This window comes from Xyrauchen texanus, chromosome 4 (genome assembly GCF_025860055.1).
Source record: "Xyrauchen texanus isolate HMW12.3.18 chromosome 4, RBS_HiC_50CHRs, whole genome shotgun sequence".
Lineage (NCBI taxonomy): Eukaryota > Metazoa > Chordata > Actinopteri > Cypriniformes > Catostomidae > Xyrauchen > Xyrauchen texanus.
The window spans coordinates 36,647,916-36,675,908 of record NC_068279.1 but is presented as its reverse complement, the minus strand read 5'-3'; the positions used below and the strand labels follow the sequence as shown (position 1 = coordinate 36,675,908).

Below are 27,993 nucleotides of genomic sequence, written 5' to 3'. Positions count from 1 at the left end.
TCGGTTCCCTGAGATGAAGGGAAGTAAGCACTATGGGGAGTGTCCTCCTTACATGCATGACCTTGTTGAAACCCTTATACAATCATGCCAATCCTCTGATTGGCAATGGTGGCTGAGCCACGCCCCTTTAGGCGCACACTAGGCCTATATAAGCGGGCGCTTAATCACCATTTCTTCCGAATTTTCTGACTGAGGGACAAGAGTGCCTCAATTATGAAACTCTGAAGTAGTAGTGCGGTCAGCTTTAGCAATGTCTCGTTCCCTTCATCTCAGGGATCCGTGGTTACATGAGTAACCGGAGATATTCCCTATCGAATCAGTTGACTCGACATTGCCGTAAGCACTATGGAGAACGGAATCCCATCACGGTGCACTATGTGGCATTACTCTAAACAGAGATTTTGTATTATAAGGAGTCACACGCCGATGACTTATAAGTCATATTAAAGTGTATATGAATAGTCCCACATGGCGGATGCCAAATGGAAATGAACACAGTCTGGAATCTTTGTGAACCATATAGACATTCACAGTATGGTTTATTAACCCTCTCACAACATAGTTGGAAAAGTAGGTTTTATTTCATATGGGATTACTTATCGAAAGAGCATGACGGCACAGTCCTGTGGGACGGTGACCGACATGAGTAATACCACAAGTGAATGACTCTCATGGTGAGCCAGAAGAGGAGCACTTAGAATGGATGTATGAAATATTTATTATGAATTAACCCCTTCACGAGTCCAGTCGGCAAGGAAGATTTATTTCATTTAATGTATTTGTGACTGAATTTACAACTGTCTGTATGCAGGCGGTTGTGTAAAATGATGGGGAAGCCCACATTTAAAACGGGGCACAAGATTGTTTGGCCAATGGACAATTCAACAGCATGTAATCAGGTGGCTGTGGTGATTATAGTCTTTAGCCCACCCATAATAAGGGCTTGGGCTCACTGGCTTGAATGTAAGAACACTCTATACAGAGAGGACTTGTGAGGATGAACATCACATCCAGTTAATAAAATCTTGTGAATGTCTTTTGCGAGGACTATCCTGTTGCCAAACATATTTGTGCATGCCCTAAGAGGCCATGCCTCTGTTTGAATGTGCTTTGACACCAATAGGGGAATTCGCACCATGTGATTAGTAAGAGAGGGTGATCGCATCAACGATCCAGTGAGAGGTTTTTTTTTTTAGAGACGGACATTCCTTTTTTGTGTCCTCCATAACAAATAAAGAGCTGATCTGACAGCCTAAGCTGACAGGTGCCCTCAACGCATGTATGTGACGCCCTCACTGGGCATAACATATGCATAGATTGCTCTTCGTCTGATTTAAATGGTGGAAAAAAGAAGGCTTGAAGGGCATTGATAAACCTTAGGCACGTAGCTTTTTATAGTGTAAAGGGAACATAAGGGAAAGGAGGAGGTGAGAACCGGCTTGACAATACAAATAATATTTTAATGAAAAACTTAAACAAAAGTCACAAACACACACATGACGGTCGTTTTACCAGTCATTTGTGAGCCAGCGCATCCACGCCCAGCGAGGCTTGGGACATTGAAAAACAATGGGGACAGTAGCTGTTCTCCATGGAGATGAAAAGGTCAACTTCTGCTTTGCAGAAAATCTCCAAAATCTTCTTCACTTTCTGAGGATAAAGTCTCCATTCATCTGGTAATGCTACCTGGCGTGATAACAAATCCGCTCTGAAATTCAGACGGCCCGGGACATGTGTTGTACGCAATGAGAGGAGATTGGAGGAGTCATTGTGTCATGCTGTTTAGTTGTGGTGATCGGAGTCCACCCTGGCGATTTATGTATGCCACTATTGTGTTATCCGAACGAATCAGAATGTGGTTATTCACAATGTCAGAATGAAAAGCTCTCAAAGCTAGAAAGACAGCCAGTAGTTTTAGACGATTGATGTGCCATGCCAGCAATTCTCCAGGTGCCGAAAGTCGGGAGTCCATCACCCCAACCTGTGTGTTTGATTCAACTGTGGTCACCACATATCTTCTGAAAATTTGACCCAGCATAATACCCTGTTGGTAGAAGTCCGGTACTATCCATGGTGCTAGAGCAGCCAGACAGCGGCGAGACACAGTGATGCACATGCTTCAGAGGCACAAGGCTCGATGTGGAATGTGCCGCTTGAGAGGTCTCAGGTGTAACAGACCTAACAGTATGATGCCATAAAACCAGGCATTCCCTGAAATGACTTCTGTGGCAATGTATTCCTCAGTTTGAACTGATACAGACACCAAAGATTGGTCTGTATGTGCTCATTCATGAGGTGGGCACGCATGCTCACAGTGTTGAGACAAATCCCTAAAAAGGAGATTTGCTGGCTGAGGGAAAAGTGTGCTTTTCGCCCAGTTGACATTCAGACCCAGAGTTTTCTGATGGCAAATCAGCAAGTGTCAGTAGTGCCTCTGATTTGGCTAGTCAATCATTGAGGTAATTCAAAACATGCACACCATTCATTTTCAAAAAGGCGAGCTCCACATCGATACACAGACTTTGAATTGATACGCAGTTTCCTCTAACGTGAATCTCAAAAACTGCTTGTGAATTGGTACATGAAAATATGCATTCTTCAGATCTATTGATGGAAAACATTCCTGAGGACGGATGTGTCATAAGATCTGTTTCCGAGTTAATATTTTCAATGGGCACTTCACGTGATTCAAGCGTCTCAGATCTAGAATGGGCCAGATCCCGCCATCATTCTTTGGAACAAGAAAATAACCTCTGTAAACCCTGCTGCGTGTGTCGCTGTCTGGGACTGTTGCCATCGTATTTTTTGTGAGGAGACTGTGAATCTCTGTGCACAACACTGGTGCATCCAGTGGTCAGACCATGCCATGTCTGTGCTATAGTAAAGACTTGCCTTGCGTCGGGACAGCGGGCTTATTGATTCACTTGTTAACGTGATAAACGTCCCATGTTTATGCAATGGCTCTTTTTTCTCTTTTGCAAGAACAATCTCTGTTTGAGTAATACATTTATCATTTTGAACATTGTACTGTTCCCAATGAACATTAATGGGGAAGAGAAACACTGTCAGTAATGTTTCTGTTGCCTGGGCGGAATTTTTTCGTTGGGGCATTGTACACTTACACTTAGGCCACGGCTTGCATGGCTTCCCTGATGGCTCATTTGTAGCTTTTGGCTGCACTGGGGTCTGAATTTTTTTTTTTTGCCAGATACTGACCAGAATTAGATTGTGAGTATGCCGGGAAAGGGAAATTGCTACTTCTCTTTGGTAGAAAGTTTTTTAACGCCGTGATGAAGTTCTCCGAAAAAATGTGTACGGTGTTGCCAAAGAGACCTATGGGTGACACAGGGCTGTAGAGGAGTGTGGCATTCTCTGCATCACACATCTCCATTAGAGTTAGCCAAATATGCGGATCCAAAACCACCAGGTTGCTCATCACTTTGCTGATGGCAGTAGCTTTCGTGGCTTGCAGCGGAAAATTTGTAGGGGTGCAGAGCTCTTTAAACAGAGCTCTTTAAACAGCTCTGGATTGGAGCATTGCTCGTTCATTTGTTGAAGAAGCTTAGCTTACAAAACCTGGAGCACCGACATGTTGTGGATTGCTGAACCAGCTTGGCCCACTTCCAGCCAGTATGGACATCAGTTGACACAGCTTAGTAGGGTGGGCAGGATTTCCATCCCATGGCAGTATTATGGCAGTATTATGGAGGTGATCTGCAACCACCTGTTCTAGCTTTGAATAGCATTTTTCATCAGCTTGGTCCACTTTAGTGAGGGCAGTAGCACATGCCCGAAGCTGCGAGTGACACAACATCAACCCCATCATCAGAGCCGCCAAACGTAATGAGGTTGTGCGCTCTAACAGAGTGCCGAATGTCATCACATGCACATTGCACGGGCGAGAATGTATGTTCAGTAGTTCTGGAGACTTGCAGGGCTTGCGTCAGCACTAGATCCTCCACTAAGACATCAAGCTTAACCTCACTGCCCGCTGTGCCTCCTCATGTGGTCCCTCGGGACTTAACACAGAAGAGTCCGCTGTAAGTGCATATCAATGGCGAAGCAGAAAGGGTTCCAAGACGAAGACAAGTTTGCAGTCTTGAAAGAAGAATATTCTGAAGAAATGGTGATTGAGTGCCCGCTTATATAGGCCTAATGCATGCCTAAAGGGGCAGGGCTCAGCCACCATTGCCAATCAAAGGATTGGCGTGATTGTATAATGGTTTCAATAAGGTTGTGTAAGAAGGAAACTCACCATAGTGCTTACGGCAATCTCGAGTGAACTGAATCGATAGGGAACCATGATATCATTCTTTTCTATTTTAAGTGGTGGCTAATGCTGGTTTATTGTAGTAACTATAGCACAAATTTTGGCAAATGATTTTAAGGAACAAGTTACATGAACAAAGAATAATTAGTATACTGTGATTTTATACCTTTTCTCTGTTTATAGCACTTTGAACTGGACCGTGCCTTTCCTGAGCTGGTTGGCCATAGTTGCCCTGTGTGCGGCCACTCTTGTAATATACTTTATTCCTCTCAGATACATCATACTGGCTTGGGGTGAGCTGCCATTGTTACTTTGAAACATTGTCATATGTGTAGAGATAACATGTAATATGACAGCATATCATGTTGCACTAAATATAGCAAGCATATTTCATAATGACAAAGAATTGCAAATAGACTAATCAGTATCAGTAGTGCACAAATTTTACTGGCAGTTTGAGAGTGCGTCCCTCAGGCACTTAACAACAGCTCAGCAGGAAGACAGTAAACTGCAGAGCTCAGTGCGAAGTTGCTGGTAGTTGATGTCCTGTGTGTTCTTTTATACAGTGTTTAAGACTTGAGCTGGAACTCTGCAAGGTCAGAAAGCTTACTTACAACAGCAGCTGATCCTTTAAAACAGGGGTTTTCAATGGGGGTCTACCAATTATTGTTTGATGTCAAACACATTTTTGTAAAAAATAAATAAATACAAATGTGTTATAAGTAAATGGTATAATATTAGGGTAACTGCAACAAAGTAAACCTTATGAAGCAAAAGTTCTGCTAAATGATTCATATTCCCTTCCATATTGGACTGTAAGTGCATATAAAATATAATGGACAAGTACTTGACTCTATATATCAGTAATGATTATTTTAATGTTTTAAAAGAATTATAACAAAGTACTGTAAGTAAATACATTAATACTCCACTATAGGTATTTTTAGCTAGGCTTAAAATGCAACACTCAATATTACTTAATATTTAACAGGGGGCCACTGCTCCATATCTATATCCACCTAGGGGTCCTTGGACTGAAAATGTTGAAGACTCTCTGATTTAAAGTAGAAAAGACAAGGGTTCAGAACCGTGCCTGGCTCATGCCTGAAGCACTTCTGAACTGCACTCCTTCCCCTTTAATGTGCCGCTGTTGTTTCAACTTCAGGAATGAACAAGTTCACCAAAAAGCTACGAGACCCATACAGCATCGACAACAATGAGTTGCTGGACTTCCTGTCACGAGTGCCCTCAGACGTTCAAGTGGTAGGTCTTCCTTCACTCATTCATACCTCCTTTCCGTCACTTCATCCATTCTAGTGTCTGAGTGTGGGCTGACCCAAACAACATCTCCATCACCAACATACACAACACCTTTTACTCCAAAATTCCTTTACACCCCAAATCCTATTGTAAAAAAAAAAGCACTGATATTAAGGGAAGTCATTGGCATAGCTGTGTAAAATGAAACTAGATTTTCACGTATTCTGAAAAAACGAGAGTGCTGATTCCCTGCACAGTAGTACCATCCACAATGCTAGGCGCAATGCAGCCGTTGTAGTGTATTTATGATACTCTGCCTGGCCAAAAAAAGTCGCCGTTTGGATTTAAGGCAGTATTATGATCTGGAGTTGCTTCAACTGGTCAGCTGACTACATGAATGTACTGAATGACCATTTATTTTTCTTCCCTGATGGCACAGGCATATTCCAGGACGACAATGCAGAGATTCATCAGGCTCAAATTGTGAAAGAGGGGTTCAGGGATAATGAGGAATCATTTTCACACATTAATTGGCCACCAAAGAGTTCTGACCTTAACCCCATTGAAAGTCTTTGGGATGTGCTGGAGAAGTCTTTATGGAGTTGTTAGACAAGATCTTGTCCAAACATTAATGCAACTCTGGATGGAAATAAGTGCTGTGCCATTGCAAAAGGTTGTCAAAACAATGCCACGACAAATGCGTGCAGTCATACCATAGCAAACAACACTAATAACATGAAATCAGATGGTTGCAGTGTATGAGAATGTATTTGTGGAGTTTTCCAGCTCCCTGTTCTATTTTTGTCCTTTAATTTATGCTTCCTGCTTATGGTAATATGCATAAATGCAGAATCAGCTAATTCTATTCTTGTCATCACAGACAACCTTGTGATTCATTACCAGTTCTTGACTTTTTAAACTCACAAACTTCACCTAACTTTCTACCACCAAATTATGTAATTCTACGTAATATTTTATCGATTGAACTCCTTATAATTGTGTTATTATGGTATTAGCAACAGATTAGTCTTACTGAGGAATTTGATTCATAAATTCCAGTTAGTCACATTGAATGTAAATGGGTTGTGATGTTTTCAATCTGCTCGTCTCTTAGTAGATTTATGGATTTCTTGCTGTGTTGTACTGAGTCATGCTTTGTTATTGAGTATAATGAGTTTAAAGCAGTAATCTTCTCCTGGTCTGCTTTCACATTAACCGTGAGATCTGAGTTATGCAGTCCACCCCACTGTCCATTTTATAATCAGTGCTGTTCTGTTTGAGCGGCAAGGTGCTGCCGTTTAACTGCAATTAAAACCTGAGCTCATAAACACAAGCCCAGACTGTTATCATGCTTCCTCTGTGTCTGGATAAACCCTGTGGCGCTGACGGCAGGGGTGGCACGGGGCTCTGATCCAAGACCAATCGTTTGCCACTTCAGCATAGACATGCTCGCCTTTGATGGGCTCAGGGCGGCATGCTTGCTTTGATCTTTACAGAGTCGTAATCCCTGGCCTCTGCATTTCTTCACATGGGCCCTGCAGCTGCAGGTAGCCTGGTGTAAATTAGCCCAGTTCAGCAAGGTCACGAAGGTGCGTTTACCCCAAACACCTGCTGCCCAGAAGGTCCCTGAATGCAGGAGGCCTGAAGGAGAACTGGCTAATGATGTACGGTAAGTTTCACACTCAGAAGACCAAGTTGCCATGGGCCTTCTATGCCCTATTATGGCTTTTGATTTAGGACAATCCAGAAAAGCAGCCGCGGTATTAGCTTGCGGACTCTACTTGCACATCAATGAGATGTGCTACAACTCCGGGTGTGAGACGTTCTGCTCTGCATCACACAACTGCCTGTGGAGGTTCATTCACCTCTGTTTTCTGGGTTAGAGACAATGATTGGGGTGGAGGCAGTGCCTCTCAGGGACCTTGGAGACTCAGACAAAGTGTCCATGCCCAGGGGCTCGAGCGTTCTGTACAAATGAATAACGGAGCACTATTTTTGAGGTTCTGAAGTGACCCACAGCTCCCACACTGTCCCATAATAAAAGCCCTGCAAGGCCATTGAGCTTTTAATGACTTTTTATTTAAAGGACACTTAACATAGTGTCTTTGGGCTGGAACTTAGAATTCCCACAGCTCTGTGAGTGTACAGTATATTTTGACTCTACTTGTTTGCATTATTTTGAGTGCACTGCTGGTACATTAGGTACATTTAATTTTATTCATTTGCTCACTGTTGTCATTTCATGCTTGAATGACCTTCTTCTGAGTAACACAAAATAAGATGTATTGAAGATTGTTCATGCTACTCTTTTTATACAGCAAATCATATACAGTAGAGATTGGGTGCTGTCAAGCTCTAAAAGGATGAAAAAACACCTTAAAAGTAACATAAACTAGTCAATACAACTAATGCGGTGCTATAAACCAAGTCTTCTGGAGCACTAAAATCTCAGTCCAACACTTACAGGTATATCTCAAATATTGTAAAGATCACACAGTGTCAGTGATGGAAAAGCATTCAACTCACATTTGCAAGGTGTCTTCACAGAATTTTCGGTAGTCGCCACATTCACATTATTTTGTCAGGCCAGGTAACCCACCCCTTCTGTTAATTGGGGCAAGCTGCGACTGCTGAATGCATTCCACACTCTGTTATTTCAGTCAAAGAACTACAGTACATCATCTGAGCATTTTTCAGTGTGAACACACTATTTGCACTACTTGTCTTGCACTTGCACAAAATGGCTAAATAAGATTACACAGCTATAGTGTTTTTGTGTGGGAATATAGAACTCCCAGACCTCTGTGGGTGTTTATCTTTACTCACCTCGTTAGAATTATTTTGAGCATGCTGCCATTATAGGGTGATGAATTTCAGTGTATACAGAAATTCTTTATGGTTATATTAATTGCCTGAGTTTAAGGTGTCTTAAAGAGCACCCAGGTTAACTGCACACTATAAGAAAGTGCTCTGGGTATTCTTATACTTAGATGTGTTAGTAACCTTAATACGTACCCTCCCTGTGCACTGAGCCCGTGCCCTTTTTTTTTATTTTGTTGCAATTAACAATTTTTATTGATTACAATGACAAATCCCATGCCCTTTTAACCGCTCTGCTTGAGACCTGTGATATATCAAACCTCCTGTGAGGTGCATTTTCTCTTTAAATTACTTTCCCAGTTAACACACTCCGTGTTCTTTTCATGTATCTGCCTATAGCGCCCTCAGAGAATATCTTTTCCTACTGTGTGCCTGCCTCAGTGCTTTGAATCATGTCGAAATAGTGCACATTCTGATATAATGCAATACTTTGTCTCTTAAATGAGGCCAACTGCATTACCGACTTAACATTCTCCACCAGGTGTCTAAGATGTGTCCTATCGCATGCTTTATGGTGCCATTAGCCAATGGAAGCTCTGCGTGCGTAACTGGGATGCTAGCAATTAGCACGCCAAGGGTTCCGTTATGGCCTATGCAAATGCGGAGATTAAAATGCAGCAGCAGACATACAAACGATTCAGCTCTGAGCCAATTTATCACCTGCGATGGGCACACACTTGAGCAAGGAAGAAAAGAGGGCAAACAATAGTGAATTTTTTTCTGTTTTCTGAGGAGAGATAAAGGGGCTTGAGCATGTCCTGTGGCTTCAGTCTAGGTGTTCAAATTTTCCTCCACTGTGCATATCAAAGGCCTGTCTTTGGTGCACCAGGGGTTTCTATTTAGTTTAAACAAGCAATTAGCACACCTTATAGTTACCTAAATTTGCTAAAAAACTTTCCTCAGTGCTTTTTCCTCTACTATTTGCCTGCTTTCACCTTAACATGCTTCTGTGTACCCCAGCAATGGATATGACAGCAGGAGTGTCTTGTCTGTGGGCGTCTGTGAGTCCTTTTGTTTTATTCTGTAATGCCCCTAATGCAAGGTTAGGTGTCACAGGAGATGAAACAGGCACCGGTTTTTGCCTCCTCTATAAACAGAATAGCATAGTATCATTAAAATTGTTCAGCTTTCATTTACTTATTTATATTTGCCTACCGCCCATGTGGCTCCACGTTTAGCAGCGTGACGACATCGTACGCTCTGCTGCGGCAGGTCCCGGGATGGCGTCTGACACCACTAAATGAAGCGCTCTACACGTGGCGCCCCCTCCACAAGAGCGCACTTCAAAGTGTGTTTTGTAGTGCAACTGTCAACACGAGGGAGCGAAGCGAGGGTGGAACAGCCTTTGAGCAACATAAGGTCTTTACCCGTCGTCTCGGCGGATGTTCTCTTTGTGCTCTGCAGTTGCTCCAAATTGCTATCTCACCATAGTAAATTTAACCCCCCACTCCCCTTATCTCAACTACTATAGTTCTTTCTTTCTGTTGTTTCCTTTTTTACTTTCACTGCTTTTTTCTTTACTCTAACTAGTGTGCTGTTATCTTTGGCGGGACAGCTCTCTGTCATTAATGCTGTAGTGCTCGCTGAACCACACAGGGTGGCATAACTGTCACCAGTTAAGTTTAATAGAGCCTCTGACGTGCCATGCGATCTCTTGCCGAGTTTCTTTCATAGCACTACTTTTGATTTAGGCTTTATTGTTGTTTGCCTTCACGTCTTTTCTTCCATTATATTCACTAATGTCAGTCTTCATCACCTCACCTTGACACGCAAACTTTTTACATGTACTGTAGTTCAAGGGAGGCTTCTAAAGTTAGACGAGGCCATGATGTGTTTAAAGTGAATATGAAAATAATAACCCCATTTGGCAGCATTTAAAAATATATATATATGTGGAAGCAAAAGCTTGGGCTTTCTGAAATTCTCCAGTAAACCTCTAATACAGTTATGACCACAATTGTGGGCCTTGATTTAGTTTTAAGGCATTATCAAGTTAAATATTTAACATGCCGTTAAAACTGACAGCGATTTGCAGCCAGAAAGTGACAGGAAATAATTTTTTTTTTATGAGAGTTTGCAATCTGAGGTGACATGAGGGATCATTGGCAGTACAACAAAGTTGAGTAGAGATTATGAACTTCATGCAAATGAGCAGTGTCATGATGGTGTGACAATCAGATGGAGTGCAGACAGTGGAGCTCATGTCATCTGCCTACTTACTGTAAGGTGGTGGAAAACTGCAGTCTAGTAGAAACGCCTAGTAGCATTCACTTGGTGACCAGCCTGATCTCTCAGTGAAATCGGAAAGAGTAGATCGACTTTTCTTTTGTCAAAATCGGTATACGTTGACCAAAATTTCGAAACACTGCATGAGTGTTGAAGGGCATATGGGCACGTGTGAGCTCCATTTCTGTCCAGGAGAGGTCACCAAATGCTATTAATGAAGCAAAAAAGCAAGTTTTCAGCTTTTCAGGACAATATACAATGAAGAGAAAAGCATATATTTAAAGATTCTGTCCCCCAACCCAAACCTTACCTTAACCATTAGTGGTGTATAATTAATGTTAGTGGGAAAAGTGAAACCTCTGAATCATGCTCGTCATTGAATATTCAAACATGGTTACTATCTGGCTTTGAACCCTAGTCTCTCACGCAGGTGAAGCAACGTGCAGCCAATCGCACCAGGTGGAAAGTTTAACACATTGAAACTATTGCAAACATGTCTGATAAGAATGCTGTATGTCAGCACGTCGGTATACAGTCGCTGATCCTAGGGTACCGAAACTATCGGAAACATCATGCCGACTTCACGTGTGATCATGTTTTAATCACACCTAAATTCTCTATTGTAATTTATTGTTTGTACAGATCTGTGGCCATTTAGCAAGCATTGTGATGCTTCTATCAATTGTTTATGTTTACAGTTTGCCATTCTGGCTTGGTGAATTTATTTGGAACTACTGTGCAAACTAGCTAGGATTGGAAAACAGCTTAAACCTTCATATCTGGGTAATTATTTGTCATCAGTGTAAAACACCAGATACTGTATTAAACTGTTGTTATTTGTGTCTTCCCTGCTGAAAAGACCAGCATTACATTTCATTCTGGTCCAAGCTGGTTTATGCTGATTAATGCTGCTTTGGTGCCAATCTAGCTGGTGAATCGTGAATCAGCCTAACCATGTTGTTCTACAGCATAAATTAAGTTGGTTGACCAAGGGATGCTTGCTTAAGCTAGTTAAGAAGCCTGGTAGGAACACCATAAACCCAACTACAAATCACAACAAATGCTGGTGTATTTTCAACAGGGATATCTGATGTGAGCTCAGCTACTGCAACGATTTACAAGATATATGGCTGTGAAATGGACACATTTCCCCTGTCAAACAGAGACTCAGTGTAGGTGGTGTTTGATATTTCTTTTGAGTTGACAGTACATGGGCAACATTTCTTTAGGAGACTCCATATGACGTCAGTCACTTTGTTAACCAGATCTAACGGAACACCAGTCAACATCTGTCTGTTTATTTCAGGAGTATTTTAGTAGCTTCACTGTTATGTACAGGGTTCCCATGGTCACGGAAAACCTGGGAATAACAGGGGATTTTTTTTGTATTTGTTTTCTAAGCCTGGAAATGGAAAATACCTATCATGGAAATACCTATAATGAATATGCATTTATCTAGTCTTGTTCTTCTCTTAAATATCAGTTAGATATTATCTCTCAGTCTTTTTTTTTCTCTCCGTCTCTTCCTTCTGGTGCTGAGCACTGCTGTGAAAACTATTCTGGACAGGAAGTGCTGATGAGAGAGTGCATGTCACCCACAGTTCATCCCCAGCCTCCTGCTTGTGCATGCTACTGCCAGGTGATGTCATACATGATGTAGCTTTGAGACAGCCAAACCAGTTTGATCCTGCACCTCTCAAGAAGTTTGAGTTTTATTATCCTCCTTTGCACATTGAGGATCCATGCCTAATTAAGTATCCTTTCTGGTGTATATCAATTATTGTGGACCGTAATGGAAATATTATACAATGGATGGATTGAAGGTAAAGAGCTGTTCAAAAGACAAAATCAACAATGTCGGAGAGTGAATCTCACTGCCCTTTTACTGACCTTTGCAAAAAAGGTCTAGCTGTTGGTATGAAGCTGTATCACAGTGCTGTTTGTTCAGTCTTTCTAAAAAGCTTTGGTATCTCCATCATGTTTAGGAATACATGTCTAACTAGATTTTTAGTTGCTTGTCCATGCAAATGTTGGAACAACAATGCTAAGGTGTTTGTTGGGAGTTGCCAGGGCATTGTTGTGTGGTTGCTGAAGTGCTGAGTAGTTTGTAGCACACTATTTTTGTGTAGTGGATTGTAATCTGCATTGTGCTCTTTTGGAAATGTATTTACGTTGGCATCAAGTTCTCATTTATTAAATCTGGCCAAACATTGCAATAAAGACTCTTTTGCAGGAAATAACAACACCTGGCAGCAATGCTTGAAGTGCTGCGAAAGCACACATATGGCACTTTTCCACTACACTTTACGGTTCGACTAGACTCGTCTGTACTCGCTTTACTTTTCTGAACTTGCTTTTCCACTGCAGTTTAGTGCCACATCAACGTGGGTGGGATTAAGCTGATCGTCATAGTCGCGGCTCCTCTACTGCCGTGACATCACCTTAAAAGCAACACAAACATTACTGACCAGAAACGATAACACGACCACTAGCTGTTAGCTACTAGCTCATTGTGCTGCATAAAGCAGTTGTTGTATGGTGATAAAGTGAATCTTTCAAGCAGAGTATAGAGTTAACGTACCATCCTCCATCGTGGACTCTATCCATGGCTGAGTCTTGGGCAATCTCCTTCCCATTGCTCGCCTGTTTAGATAGCGTCCATTTGGTCGAACCACTTCCAAATTTCCTTGATAGTTCTGTAGTCACTTTACATTTTTTTTACTTTTCCCTGCACTGTTGGTAGTTCCGGTGCGGCTACCACCAAGACTCTTTCGTTCGCGCCGTTTCGTTCGTCGCTAACGAGAGGAACGTCTGCCCCTCGTTTATTGACCATGGCGTGGTTTTACGCACAGCCATTTCGTTTTACAACTTGAAAGTCACATGAACAAATTATACTGCTATCACTGTTGCTAACTTTAAAACTAGCGGGTTGATGTCCTGTTTCGCAAATCCAGTAACGCTGGCAGTTACGATTCTCCCTGACCAATCAGTGATCTGCAGGGTTTTGACGTCACATTTAGTATCGTCTCTGCTCACTTGGTACGAAAAAAGTAACTGGTACTTTCCACAGTGGAAAAGCCCCAAAAGTCGAGTTGAACCATGTAGTGGAAAATACCCCAATAGACAGGGAAGAAGCAAAGTAGGCATGTCTGAGACAGTGGAAATGGAAACCCAAATACAGTATGGTCATTGCGAGTTGAACCGCAATATATTTATGTATAAGTGTACATCTGCTACAGTTTCTAAGTTCTGGTCCATGTCAAAAGAGCCCAAGTCTGTATGATGTTCTGATCACTTGTCGAGATATGGCTCGGTTCCCTTTTTCAACACAAGTCTATGGACTTTTTTTTTTGCACATTTTATTGTCTGCCAGGTGAAACGTCTAATTACTTAGAACAGTAATAACACATATCCTCTCAACGTAACACAAACACTGTGGGACAAGTTACCTGACAAAGTTTAATACTTAATACTAGGGGTTTGTTAAAATCCTTAACCCTTAGTTTGAGCAGTCATATGTGACTGTGAGGATGAAAGATGATGGTAAATATTTAAAGGAAATGTTAACCACAGAATGAATATTAATTTACTCACCCTCATGTTTTTCCAAATTGGGGTGGGCGATATAATGGATAAATTAATATACCAGTAGAAATGTGTGAGCTTGGTAGAAATGTTTAATTATCATTTAAACAGCAGTTATGCAAAATGCAGCTGCATTGTGGTATAGGGAATGCATGTTTCAATCAAAGGCTGTGCTGATCAGATTATTCCAAAAGACAACCTTTTGGAATAATCTGTTAGTGTTAAAAATAAATTAATTGGTAAATAACAAAAAATGTATGGTTAAAGGAACCTCTGGTTCCAATAATTTTATAGTAAAATTATGTTAACTGACCTTCCGCCCTGCTCACTGTCAAACTGGCATCTGTTCTGCCGCAAACATAGAGGAATCATTAAATTACATCTTTGTTAACTGTGCATTTATATCTAGTAAATACTCTAGCTGTCAAAAAGGCTTCTTTTATCCAGTAAAAGGCTAAATTCAAAACAAATATGTAAAGGTGGGATTTGTTTCATAAAGCAAAGCTTATGTGTTAAACTGAAAGTAAATAGTGACTCAGGCAAACATTCTGTCTAATATCTCCTTAATGTGTTGCATGGAAGAAAGAAAGTCATACAGGTTTGGAACAACATGATGGTGAATGATGATAGAATTTCCATTAATAATAATAATAATTCTATTATACATATTCAATGTGTATTATGTAATGGAATATAGAGGAGTAAACGTCTATTATTCCATTTGTGAAAGTAACGAGTTACTCACTACTTGAGTACTAATTTAATTGGATACTTTCTTACTCGAGTAATAATGGCGGACGTGACTCTCATGGAGAATATGTCATGCTTAGTGTTGGGAGGGAAAGGTTTGATTTTATATAATTTTATTCTGCATTTTCTGTTATGTTTATATAATTTTTTAATGGAATCAATAAAAATAGTTAATAAAAAAGGGTCTAATTTTTTGCTTGGAGTAGATAAAATATATAATTTCATAATTTATATATATATATATTTTTTTATAATTATATATTGATAAAGTTGTTTTATAGCAATGGACATAACAGGTACACACACACACACACACACACACACACACACACACACACACACACACACACACACACACACACACACACACACACACACTTCCATGGCTTTATTCCATGGAACACAACAGGAGATGTTAGGCAGAATGTTATTCTCAGTCACCATTTACTTTCATTGTATAGAAACATTTATGCAATTAAAGTTATTGGTGACTAAGGTTGTCATTCATTAAAAGAAAATATATGATATTTTAGACAACATTACTTTTCCCCAGTGCCCACATAATTGCAACCTATGCACTTTTTGTTTGGCTGAGCCCTCATCAGAAGCTTCTCATCCTCACAACCCTCCTCAGACATTATTCCATTCTTTAACACCGCCAACCTGACTGTTTGTGCGCTTGTGTGTTTTAACAGGTGCAGTACCAAGAACTGAAACTGGATCCCACTTACAGCCCAAATAAAAGAAAGAAAAATAACCCAGGATAGCTTCTTTCCTCCCATGGGAAAGGTGCCTTTCTTCTCCCTAGACCAAGGAGAAGGAGAGGACTGATGTTGACCAGCCTCAAAGTCTCTCTTTTTCTGTCTTTCTCCCACACTCTTTTTCTCTCTGTTTTAGCCGCAGTCTCTCCACAACATTGCAAGTTTAAAGAGCGTGGTCAGAGTGAAAAGGGGGATCATTATTAATTACCATCATGACTGTTTCTCTGTCCATTTTTTGGGGTTTATTTTTTGCGGCGGCTAAAGCGGAAAAATCTCTTGACCCCTTTTAGAGTCAAACAGTCTGGCTTATTTGTCAATGCTTGCCACAAGCTAGAGAGCTCGAAAAAGCCAAGGTGTCCTTCTACGGCAGCAAAAGGAGCCATGTTAGCCATAAATAGCAGGATCAGCTGATAATATACCCACCTGCATCTCTACAGAAGGGAAAACTATGGTGGTTAAATCACAGTTTGCACCCTGTAATTTGAGTGCCACAGTAACTGCCATATCTAAAGCTATCCACAGCTGTCGAGCAGCAGTTATCAGAGTTGATAGCTAAGCCTATAACAGTCCGATTTATGGCTGTAACTAAAGTGTTTGTGAAAACAACTCGATAGCCCTGTGCGCACAGGGCTTTTCACTATCTTTACATTGTTTATTTTAGCAGTATGAATGATGCATGCTGAGATTATTAATTGTAACTTACTTTGACCAATAGTAGCCTACCCACGTCAGTGCTGTTGTCATAGTGTGGATTGACGTACTTCAGAGAATGTTTACATGCTATTTACACCTCACGTCATTCACTGCTTTGCTCTCACCCAACAAGGTAACGTGAAGCTGTTCCGTTGCATTTAAATTCATATCCAAGGCAGTTGCTCAAATTGGGAATTGAACCCCGAAAGTATGCGACCTGTATGCTCATGGGCACAAAATTATTTATTTTTTTAAAGTTAATCACCTGAGCTGGAAATGCCATGTGACTAATCACTTTGAAGCTGCAGGATAATCATGCCATGGAATAAACATCTACTACACTGCTCTACAAAGACAAAACCACTGCTGGCTGGTGCTTTTCAAAATTGGGGACTATTGTTTTTGGTGTATGCAATTAGTCCCAAAAGCATCTCAAACTACTTCTCAAGCAGTGACTGAACAAAAATAATTAACTAAGCTCTACATTTGTTTTTTGTTTTTTTGCATCAAAATAGGCAAAATGTCTGATTATGAAAGCTGAAATTAATGCGTTAAGTCAGATTGCAAATACCTATCTCAGAGCCAGCTAACAATTATCAATTGACAGCAGTAATTTAACATGCTGCTAGTCATGTTCAATTATTGGCTGTTTGTTGTGAAGTCCCACCCAATCATGATATAGAGAGGCCAGACTTCCTGGTGGGACAAAATTATATCGATGGAAAGCCAATAGGCAATCAGATGGAGATCCAATGCAAAAAGCTCTCCCATAGATTCCCAGAGAAGCATGGCATGCTGTTGCAAACTAAAATGACATATGTAGAGCCTCTAATCCAATTAAAATTGATCTTTTGAAAACAGAATGGTACAGGTATCTGCCATAGGCTCTATGGGCCATGCATCTACTGTCTTATGTGGACATGTAGAAAAAAGCAGACTGACCAACCTAAATGAGCAACAGTGATGTGTGATATTTTACACTTTTATTTGCTAAAATATTTAAATGCACATTAAATAGTTACATTTAATTTCCTTAGATTATTTGTACATAATATTACACGCATCATCACCACATTTCTTATACAATTTTAGGGGAAGTCATGCTTCCCATGCTGAAAGCAATCTCCACTAACACTGAAACTAAGAAAAACGGTATCGAAGTTATTTAGGTTTTAGTGTTGTCTTTGTAGTCATTGCAGTTTTAACAATCTGTTTTCTCTGAATCTGAGCCAAGCCCACAGGACAGATAATAGATCAAGAGACTCGATTTCAAACACAGCTCAGCTTTAACAAAATGTTTAGTTACTGCAGTTACCCTTTGCAATGTAGCTTGCCTAAAATGTTATTTAATCAGAATACACGGTTCCTTTTCAAATGGCCCTGCTGTAGTGCACACATATTGCCACACAGTGCCACTCCACTAATAAAGGCATCAGTCCAGAGAAGCAGAATGTCGATTGAGAGGCAAGAGAGGCACAGTCTAATTTGAAAGTGAGTTCCCTTGTCATCTCGGCACGCACTGCTCCATTGGGATCGGCGACTCTGCCACTGTGCCCACGGCTATCAGCCTCCCCGTCTGCCCCATCTCCTGTGCCCACCCGCCTTTCAAACTTTGATCTCTCTCTCTCTCAAGACTGCATAACGGAGTGTGTGTGCTTGTTTTACAGAGGAAAAACACTCAGATTCTGGCTAAAGTGTTTACCACATCCTTCTTTAAAATCCCGAACTTGAAGGGCAAATGTCAGTTTGTGTTTTCATTGCTGTGGATTGGCTGCTTGACAAAAAGTCGATAGCGTGTGACAAGCTGCTTTAGGGCCTTAGGGGGTACCAGAGGGCAGAGGTTTACTGCTGCTACCATGGAGGCAAAAAACGAGGATGCGGGCTGCTTTTTTGGAACTCCTCCTGTCATTCCACTCTCTCTCCTTCTGTCATTTCCTCTCCTTCATCCATCCACATGAGAGGGAGGTCACGGATCGGTCTGCGGGGGGCTCTTGAGGGACCTCAGTGCAGTGAACACTGAAAGATCACAGCACAGGATACATCAGGGAGGACTTTGCCCCTGTCCCTCAGCCATGAAGAAAAAACAGTCCTCCCTCCTGAGTTTTCATTTGCCATATCACATCTATCATATGGAAAGACCATTGATTTGTCTGAGGGAATTCCATTACAAAGACAACAAAATCCCTACTGAGTAGGACATAGATGGTACTTCTATGACTCTCAGGGAAGATTTGAATAGCAGTATGGATAGTATTCCAAGCCTGAGTGTGTTTGCATGTACTGTACATGCTGATTTAATTTGTTAGGTGGGTTTATTGTGTGGTTTTTGCATCCCAAATGCTTTTTGTTTTGTAAAAGTGCATATGCTGTTTGCAAGCGAACCAAAGTGGATCTTTTTGAAAAAATAAAATAAAAAATATATTACATAACTGATATATACACTGGTGGCCAAATGTTGGGAATAATGTACAGATTTTGCTCTTATGGAAAGAAATTGGTACTTTTATTCACCAAAGTGGCATTCAACTGATCACAATGTATAGTCAGGACATTGATACAAGAAAAATTACTATTACAATTTGAAATAAATAAAAAAATTGAACTTCTTAAACTACTTCCAAATCAAATCCCTTTATTATCACTCAACCATATACACAAGTGCAACAGTGAGTTAAAGTCTTGGGTGCAGCTCCAAGCAACATAGCAGTATGACTACTGCCTGCCTCATGGTAGCAGTGAGAGCAGCCCATGGCTCGGGTGGCTGGATTCTCTGATGATCCTCCAAGCTTTTTTTCATACACCGCCTGGTATAGATGTCCTGGAGGGAGGTAAACTTACAAGAACTCTTCAAAGAGTTCTCATAAAAAAATCCTCCATGTGCAGCAATGACAGCTTTGCAGATCCTTGGCATTCTATCTGTCAGTTTGTCCAGATACCCAGGTGACATTTCACCCCACACTTCCTGTAGCACTTGACATAGATGTGGCTGTCTTGTCGGGCACATCTAACGCACCTTACAGTCTAGCTGATCCCACAAAACCTCAATGGTTTTAAGATCCATAACACTCTTTTCCAATTATCTGTCCACTGTCTTTGTTTGTTTGCCCACTCTGACATTTTCTTTTTGTTTTTCTGTTTCAAAAGTGGCTTTTTCTTTGAAATTCTTACCATAAGGCTTGCATCCCTGAGTCTTCTCTTTACTGTTCTACATTTACATTTGGCAGATGCTTTTATCCAAAAGGACTTACAGTGTCCTTATTACAGGGACAATCCCCCTGGAGCAAACTGGAGTAAAGTGCCTTGCTCAAGGTCACAATGGTGGTGACTGTGGGGTCTCCACCACGTTGTACATGAAACTGGTGTTGAGCGGGTAGAATTCAATGAAGCTGTCAGCTGAGGACATGTGAGGTGTCTATTTCTCAAACTAGAGGCTCTGATGTACTTATCCTCTTGTTTAGTTGTACATCTGTCCTTCCACATCTCTTTCTGTCCTTGTTAGAGCCAGTTGTCCTTTGTCTTTGAAGACTGTAGTGTACACCTTTGAATGAAATCTTCAGTTTTTTTGACAATTTCAAGCATTGTATATATAGCCTTCATTCCTCAAAACAATGATTGACTGACATGTTTCTAAAGATTGCCATTTTTTACCTAATATTGACCTTAAGACATGCCAGTCTATTGCACACTGTGGCAACTCAAAAACAAACACAAAGACAATGTTAAGCTTCATTTAACAAACAAAATAGCTTTCAACTGTGTTTGATATAATGGCAAGTGATTTTCTAGCACAAAATTATCAATTTAGCATGATTACTCAAGTATAAGGTGTTGGAGTGATGGATGCTGTCTAGATTTGATAAAAAATATTTTTTTCAAATAGGTGCTGTTTTTTACGTCAGTAATGTCCTGATTATACTTTGTGATCAGTTGAATGCCACTTTGGTGAATTAAAGGACCAATTTCCTTCCTAAACAGCAAAATATGTACATTATTCCAAACTTTTGGCCGCTTGTGTATGTGTGTGTGTGTGTGTGTGTGTATATAAATATATCTACTGAAGAGAGAAAACAATGTAGAATGTAATGTATCCATTCATTGAAAAATAGATAAAATGCACCTTCATTTGTACCAGATTTTTAAATTATTTATGGCATTTTGTATATATATTCTTATGTAAAAAAATGGAAATATAGAACATAGCTATATGAAAGTATGTATGCTCAAATGTTTATGACATTGTAACATGTATGTGTGCCATTTTAGAGATGTTTAAACCTGTTGCCTGTGATGTCATATTGCTCCTTGTGGTTGGCTGAAACACAGTCGACATAATTGTGTCAAAATATACACTAAAATGTGTATTTAGCACTGTAAATTATAATTTATGATTAATGTCTATTACTTTGAAAAGCAAAAGACTAGTTTTTTAATCTGCCTGCTTTCGTTATATAAAAAATACTTTTCTCAAAGCATGTAAACACAAGATTGAGGTGTTATTTGCATCTATGAATAAAAAATAGCTTTCAAACTGGATTTCAAAGACGTCCACAATAGATACTGAAGGGATCTACAAGGTCTTGTGTTCTTTAGATCAGTTCCTTAAGTTCTTAGTGGTGGGTCTTCTGTAGACAAACACACAGGTGTGTACACGCAGTTTCCTCTTTCATACACACAGACATTAATTTCGTTCTTCTTAGACCTCCAACAGTCCTGCTATATTTCAATGCTTTCGCTATGCTTACAGCTCATCAGCTGAGCCAAGTGTTCTTACCAGAGAACTCACATGCTTGTCTATGAAACAAGCCCTTTCAGAGTGATGGAGGGACTGAGCGTTCTTCCAAAGGGGCCAAAAGGGCTCCCCTGTGCTCTCAGCCTCTGTGGCCCCCCATAATTTGTTAGTCTGGCTGTCCCTTTGCTGTCTGATCCCTGCTGTTATTCAATATGACATTAGAGCATCACACGCTGTGATCCAGTACAAATGACCGTGCTGCCAGACGCTAATAATCACGGCTATGCTGAAAGCAGGAACACTTGTTATTTATTAACCTCAGCATCCTCCATCACTCTTGGGCTATCAGGTTCAGACCATCCTCAGCGTCTTGGGATCTAATCCCAATCCCGCCGCAACCCTCGTCACCTCCAGAGGCCAGCTCTCGTAGAAGCTGAAAAGGGCGCGATCCGGAAATGGCTCATTCTTCAGAGAGGTCTGGGTAGATTTCTTTCTGGAATCAGTTGTTTGGAGGGGATTGATTATTAAACCCACATGGTTCTGTCTTGGATCAGATAACTGGGTGAGGAGCTGTCTTCCATGCTGTGTTTCATCTTAACATAGTTTTGTTCCTTTGGAAAAGGGGCTTGGAGCTGCATCTCAGAGACAGAAGGAAGGCCTGTCTCATGGACTATGACTCAATCTAGGTTACTATAGAAGAAAAACTTTTTACCATTTTCTTACAAACTGAGCTTTCATCCTCAGTAAATATTGTATATTTAGCTGTTTAGAATAGCATACTAGTATATTACTCTTACTATTTCAGCAGTGTATATTATAAACTGTTCAAAGTACAAATATCTTGTGTTTACAACATAATCCAATACCTGGATTACCTACTACAATGGGCAAAATCAGCAGTATACAACAGAACATAATGTGTAGAATTCATGAATATTGTGAACTTGAAGACATCTGAACAACATTTTATAAAGAAATTCAATAATCATATTTTTCCCACAATGATAACTGGACAGCACTCGCATCCAACAATACTATTGTTTCACTGGGTGAAACTTCCAATAGAGCTGTTCAGCCATGACGTCAATTTGTAGGCGAACCTGGAAGGATGGGTTCCTCTGGATTTTCCTGTGAGGTCTTATAATGAGAGATTTAGATTTATGAGTAAAATAAGGCCTGTGGTAAACATTACATTAAAGGGATAGTTCACCCAAAAATGAAAAATCTCTCATTTACTCACCCTCATGCCATGCCAGATGTATGAGACTTTCTTTCTTCTGCAAAACACAAAGATTTTTTTAAAGAATATTTCAGCTCAGTTGGTCCTCACAGTGCATGTGCATCTGTGACCAGAATATTTAAGGCCAAAAAGGCAGATTAAAAGTAATCCATAAGTGGTTAAATCCATATCCTCTAAAGCGATATATGTGTGTGTGAGAAACAGATCAATATTTAAGTCCTTTTTTACTGTAAATCTACATTCAGCCACCTACTGGTCAGGACTGGTCATAGGTGGAGATTGATAGTAAAAAGGACTTAAATGTTAATCTGATTCTCACCCACACCTATCATATTGCTTCAAAAGGAATGGATTTAACCAATTAATGGATTACTTTTATGCCTCCTTTGACATTTTTGGACCTTCTGATATTTGGCCACCATTCACTTGAATTGTATGGACCAACAGAGCTGAAATACTCTTTTAAAAATCTCCATTTGTGTTCTGCAGAAGAAAGAAAGTCATAAACATCTGGGATGGCATGGGTGAACTATTTCTTTAAGATACTTGGACATTTTGTTCTATAACATAAATTACATAGTCATACCTCAAACATGAATATTGAAGCTACCTTTTTTTTTTTAAAAAACTTTGTTGCTTCAATATGGCTTTAAATTCACATTGGATGTATCTGTGTAATTAATGTTGTAGATCAAAACGTCTAAATTTCTTCAAGTAATGTTTATAACAGACAATAAATCCACAATTGCTATTATAAAAACCCAAAGGGAACCCATGGCAAATTATGTTCCAGGTTTGTGGACTACAACCTGAGCAACTCTATTAAAAACATCCATTCCCTTCTCACACCTGAGGGCAAAGCCTTCAGGAAGGGAGCACGGCATTATGGTTGGGTACAGCATGTCCATGTGGAACACCCTACGTGAAGGTACACTACCGGTCAAACGTTTTGAAATGCTTACACGTTCGTTATTATAATTTTTGTTTCACACATTTTATAATAATATTTAAGTCATCAAAACTATGAAATAGCATACATTGAACTATGGGAATTATGTTGTGACTAAACAAAATCCAAAATAAATAAAAACTGTTGTATTTTAGCATCTTCATAGTTTCACCCTTTGCCTAGAATTTGCAGAAATGTACTCTTGACATTTTCTCAACCAACTTCTTGAGGTATCACCCTGGGATGCTTTTTAAACAGTATTGAAGGAGTTCCCATCTATGTTGTAAACTTACTGGCTGCTTTTCTTTATTATTTGGTCCAAGTCATCAATTTCAAACTAGATTTGAGTTATATAATTAAATAAATTAATATGGTGGCAAAATTATATTTTTGTCTTCAAAACTCATTTCAAACATTTAAGCATACACCTTCAGATCAAAAGATTTTTAAGATCATGAGTCAAGTGTTTTAAAACTTTTGACCGGTAGTGTGTCTACTGACACTTTATTTAAATGATAACATAAAAGCTAAATACATTGTAGCAAATACATAACTTGTGCACTGTCTCTTTATGTGGCACTTGGTAAAGACAAGCATGGAAATACTGTAAGAAATATTTTAAAGGGTTTAAATTCCAGGTAACATTTCAAATAAATTACCTCAAATACTGTAATGCACCATGCAGGATCACATTATTTTAAATTACTTCCTCCGTGAAGGGAGTCACTTGGTCACTTTTGTTTGCAACAACCCTTCGAGTGGCATCCCCTTCAAGAGCACAAAAATGCCATTTGGAATTCTCCCACAAGCTATTTAAAAAATAGTAGTATGCAGAAATAGTTTTCCCTTTTGAACATACTGTATACTGTATGTCCTTGCTTATATCCTTGCAAACAGAGGGTCAAATAAAAGAAGACTTTCCTAAAGAAAACTTTATTTTACAGTTTGATATTATGAAAAGTAATAAACGTATGACAAAATATGTAAAAAACCCATTAAAAAACATGTTAGCTACAAAAATATGAAATATGATAAATAAAATCTCTCTGATTTAACATATTAACAACAAAGCACTGAAGTAAAACTCAAAAGTCAGAATAGGTTCTTAAGTAATAATTCTTTGCTCACAATTAGGATTTAAATGCGTATACAAATATTTGTTCCACATCACCAGGCAATACATTGGCAATTTCACTAGTAGTTAAACAAAAGCCACAGCTTCACCACAGGACCAAAGATACACTCCCCTTTCTTTTGTTTCATTATATAGAATATTTTAGATCAGGTCAAAATGCAGATTCACCAGTGAGCAGTGCTGTCCCCTCCGCCTGCAGATCTTCCAGCAGCTGCACAAACAGACTGGCCTGAACCCCCTCACAGTGTCTCAGTGCTGGGCTGACCTGTGACACGTACTGCTCCATACTCAACAGAGTTTTCAGGTCCTCAGCCAGGGTCACCACACGGTAATCTCCCCAGGCAGAGTCTAGAGTGTTTGGATTGAGGTGGACCAGGGTGTGGCATACAGTGGGACTGAGATCAAGTGGTGTGAGGGAGGTTTTGTCGGAAGGTATGTATTGTTCTTGGAGGTAGGTGAGAAGCAGACAGCTGAGCACCCAAGAGCAGGTCTCTATGAAGGGCAGATCCCTCACCTCCAAGCAGGGAGCATCAAGAGCTTTGTCGCCTTCTTCTGCACAGCGACGGAGCTCCTCACGTAGGGCTGCAGAGGAAACCAGATCCAGAGGGGTCTGACCGTTATTGTCACGCAGCTGAAGCAGAAGAGAGCCTGGCAAGAAATCAGAGGAACAATTTACTGTATTGATTTAGAAAGTCTCAACTAATTGAGATGATCAGGGGTCATTCAGATCAATTAAGATCAATTTTGTAAAATGTTTTTGCTTAGGTGATTGACATCATGGGAAGTAATTTATCACCTAGTGAAGTCAGCAATGGACCCTTTTCACATTTCTGAGTGTGCAGACTTAAACTATAGCAGGGTAAACTTCTAAAGAGGTGAATGGGAGACCATAGCAAATAATAATAATAATAAAAATAATAATATTGTGTTTAGGTGAACGACACTGTGCACTGTCTTTACATGTGTATTATTTATTGCTCCTGGAAGGGCCAATCTTGATGAACTTTATGCCATCATGTGGCCTTCTCTTACTATGGTGATTAACAATACATTCTAAAGTGAAAATCAGACTTTTATAGCTCCAGAAGATTAGTATCAAGTTTATATCATTTAATAATATAAACGGTAGTGAACCGTAAAATATACAGGCATCAAAATTACATCCCGTGAAGTCTGAAACATGATCAAATTTAAGACTTTTTAAGACCTGAGCAAATAAAAGTAATGCCTTGTGTCCATAGCAGAACACAAACCCACACAATCTCAAAATAAATTATGTATAACAGATTCTTTTACTCAGACAGATATCTGCCAGTTTACAATCCTTAAGACATGTTTAAACGCACGCATGCACGCGTTAGTGTGGCTACCCTTATGAGGACTCATATAGACATAATGATTTTTAAACTGTACGAACTATAGATTTTATCCCCTAACCCTAAACCTCGCAAAAAAACTTTCTACATTTTTACATTTAAAAAAACAAAACATAGTTTAGTATGTTTAAGCGATTTTAATTATGGGGACATTAGAAATGTCCCCATAATTAAACATAAACAACATTTATAGCATAATACCCATGTAATAACCAGTTTGTAACCTAAAATAATGTCCTCGTAAACCACCCTAACCCGCCCAAACACACAAATTGATTTATTTATCATTGTGTCACTACATATGTATTAGAGGTCTACCGATATTGGACATTGCCAATATGATATGTTGAAAAATAATGGATTAATCTGACAATGTTTGTTAAAATGAATAGCCTATATTAAACGTGTAAATAATAAAAAAAAAACTTTCCTTCCTGTGACAGGGTGAGCCTGAGAGGCTTCAAGTGTCCAAAATTTATTAAATCCCATATGCAGTTTATTGTGCAACCAAAACACCAATAATACCCCAAAAAAAACATTTGATGCATAACGCAGGACTTTTAACATTAAACAAGCCCAAAATACACCGCAGACTCTTACTTGAAATGACCACTGTCCATGCATCACTGCTTTCAGCTGCTCATTTAAACAGATAAGGGAAATAAAATATGCAATCTTGCAATAAACTACAATGTATTACAATTTAAACACTCCTAACAGATTGCCATTATTCATAAACAGTGAATCATCACCGATACCTTGCCATAAATGTCTGGTACTCACTGATTGCAGACTGCTCTGCAACCACTGGAAACAGTATCACAAGCTCCCAGCATGCTTGGAACAGTGCTATATCTTTTAAGGACACAGCACACACATTTATTGAATGAAATCATATCCTTCTGAAGTTAAATAATCACACCAGGATATCGCAATTCATTTATTTCCATACCTAAATTTAAGACCTCTTTAAATGAAAATTAAGACTTTTGTAATATTATTTAAAACATTTATGACTTTTTATGTCCTTAAATTTGAGAAAACTGAATATAATGTTTTTTAAGACTTTTTAAGGACCCGCAGGAACCCGGTCTATGGTACATTTCTGGCACCCACAGCTGCCGATATTTTACCGTAAATTTATGTTTTTTAGACTTTTGAGTTTAACGTTTTTAGTTAATGGGGACCTAACTTGTCTTTTTGTAAAACAAATTGAAATGAACAAAAACAGATCAGAATTATTTTTTTAATACTGTATACATATATTTAGACACAGTTAAAGTCAGAAGTTTACATGCACCTTAGTCAAATAAATTTAAACTCAGTTTTTCACAATTCCTGACATTTAATTGTAGAAAACATTCCCTGTCTTAGGTCAGTTAGGATCTCTATTTTAAGAATGTGAAATGTCAGAATAATAGTAGATAATTTTATTTATTTCAGATTTTCTTTCATCACATTCCCAGTGAATCAGAAGTTTACATACACTTTTGTTAGTATTAGGCAGCATTGCCTTTAAATTGTTTAACTTGAGTGAAATATTTTGGGTAGCCTTCCACAAACTTCTCACAATAAGTTGCTGGAATTTTGGCCCATTCCTCCAGACAGATCTGGTGTAACTAAGTCTTTGTAGGCTTCCTTCTCACGCATGCTTTTTCAGTTCTGCCCACAAATTGTCTATCGGATTGAGGTCAGTGCTTTATGATGGCCACTCCAATATCATGACTTTGTTGTCCTTAAGCCATTTTGACACAATTTTGGAGATAGGCTTGGGGTCATTGTCCATTTGAAAGGCCTGTTTGTGACAGAGCTTTAATTTCCTGGCTGATGTCTTTAGATATTGCTTCTATATATCCACATAATTTTCCTTCCTCATGATGCCATCTATTTTGTGAAGTGCACCAGTCCCTCCAGCAGCAAAGCATTCCCACAACATGATGCTGCCACCCCCATGCTTCACGGTTGTAATAGTGATCTTCAGCTTGCACATAACATAACAATGGTCATTATGGCCAAACAGTAAAATTTTTGTTTCATCAGACCAGAGGACATTTCTCCAAAAGTAAGAACTTTGTCCCCATATGCACTTGCAAACTGTAGTCTGGCTTTTTTATGGTGGTTTTGGAGTAGTGGCTTCTC

The 27,993-nt window shown here is 39.6% G+C and overlaps 2 protein-coding genes across 2 annotated transcripts in view; one reads left to right on the top strand and one right to left on the bottom strand.

Annotated features, from left to right (window-relative positions):
• LOC127642883 (multiple C2 and transmembrane domain-containing protein 1-like) overlaps positions 1-20,952 on the top strand; it is a 182,175-nt gene extending 161,223 nt beyond the window's left edge. Inside the window, exons 19-21 of the mRNA XM_052125316.1 lie at positions 4,454-4,563; positions 5,436-5,533; positions 15,667-20,952. Of these exons, the coding sequence (XP_051981276.1) occupies positions 4,454-4,563; positions 5,436-5,533; positions 15,667-15,738 (280 nt within the window). The 3' untranslated portion in view covers positions 15,739-20,952. The remainder of the gene's footprint in view (positions 1-4,453; positions 4,564-5,435; positions 5,534-15,666) is intronic.
• A 3,366-nt stretch (positions 20,953-24,318) lies between these two features.
• Positions 24,319-27,993, bottom strand: part of LOC127643085 (SMC5-SMC6 complex localization factor protein 1-like) — an 86,268-nt gene continuing 82,593 nt past the window's right edge. The window contains exon 19 of the mRNA XM_052125645.1: positions 24,319-25,126. Coding sequence (XP_051981605.1) covers positions 24,630-25,126 — 497 coding nt within the window. The 3' untranslated portion in view covers positions 24,319-24,629. The remainder of the gene's footprint in view (positions 25,127-27,993) is intronic.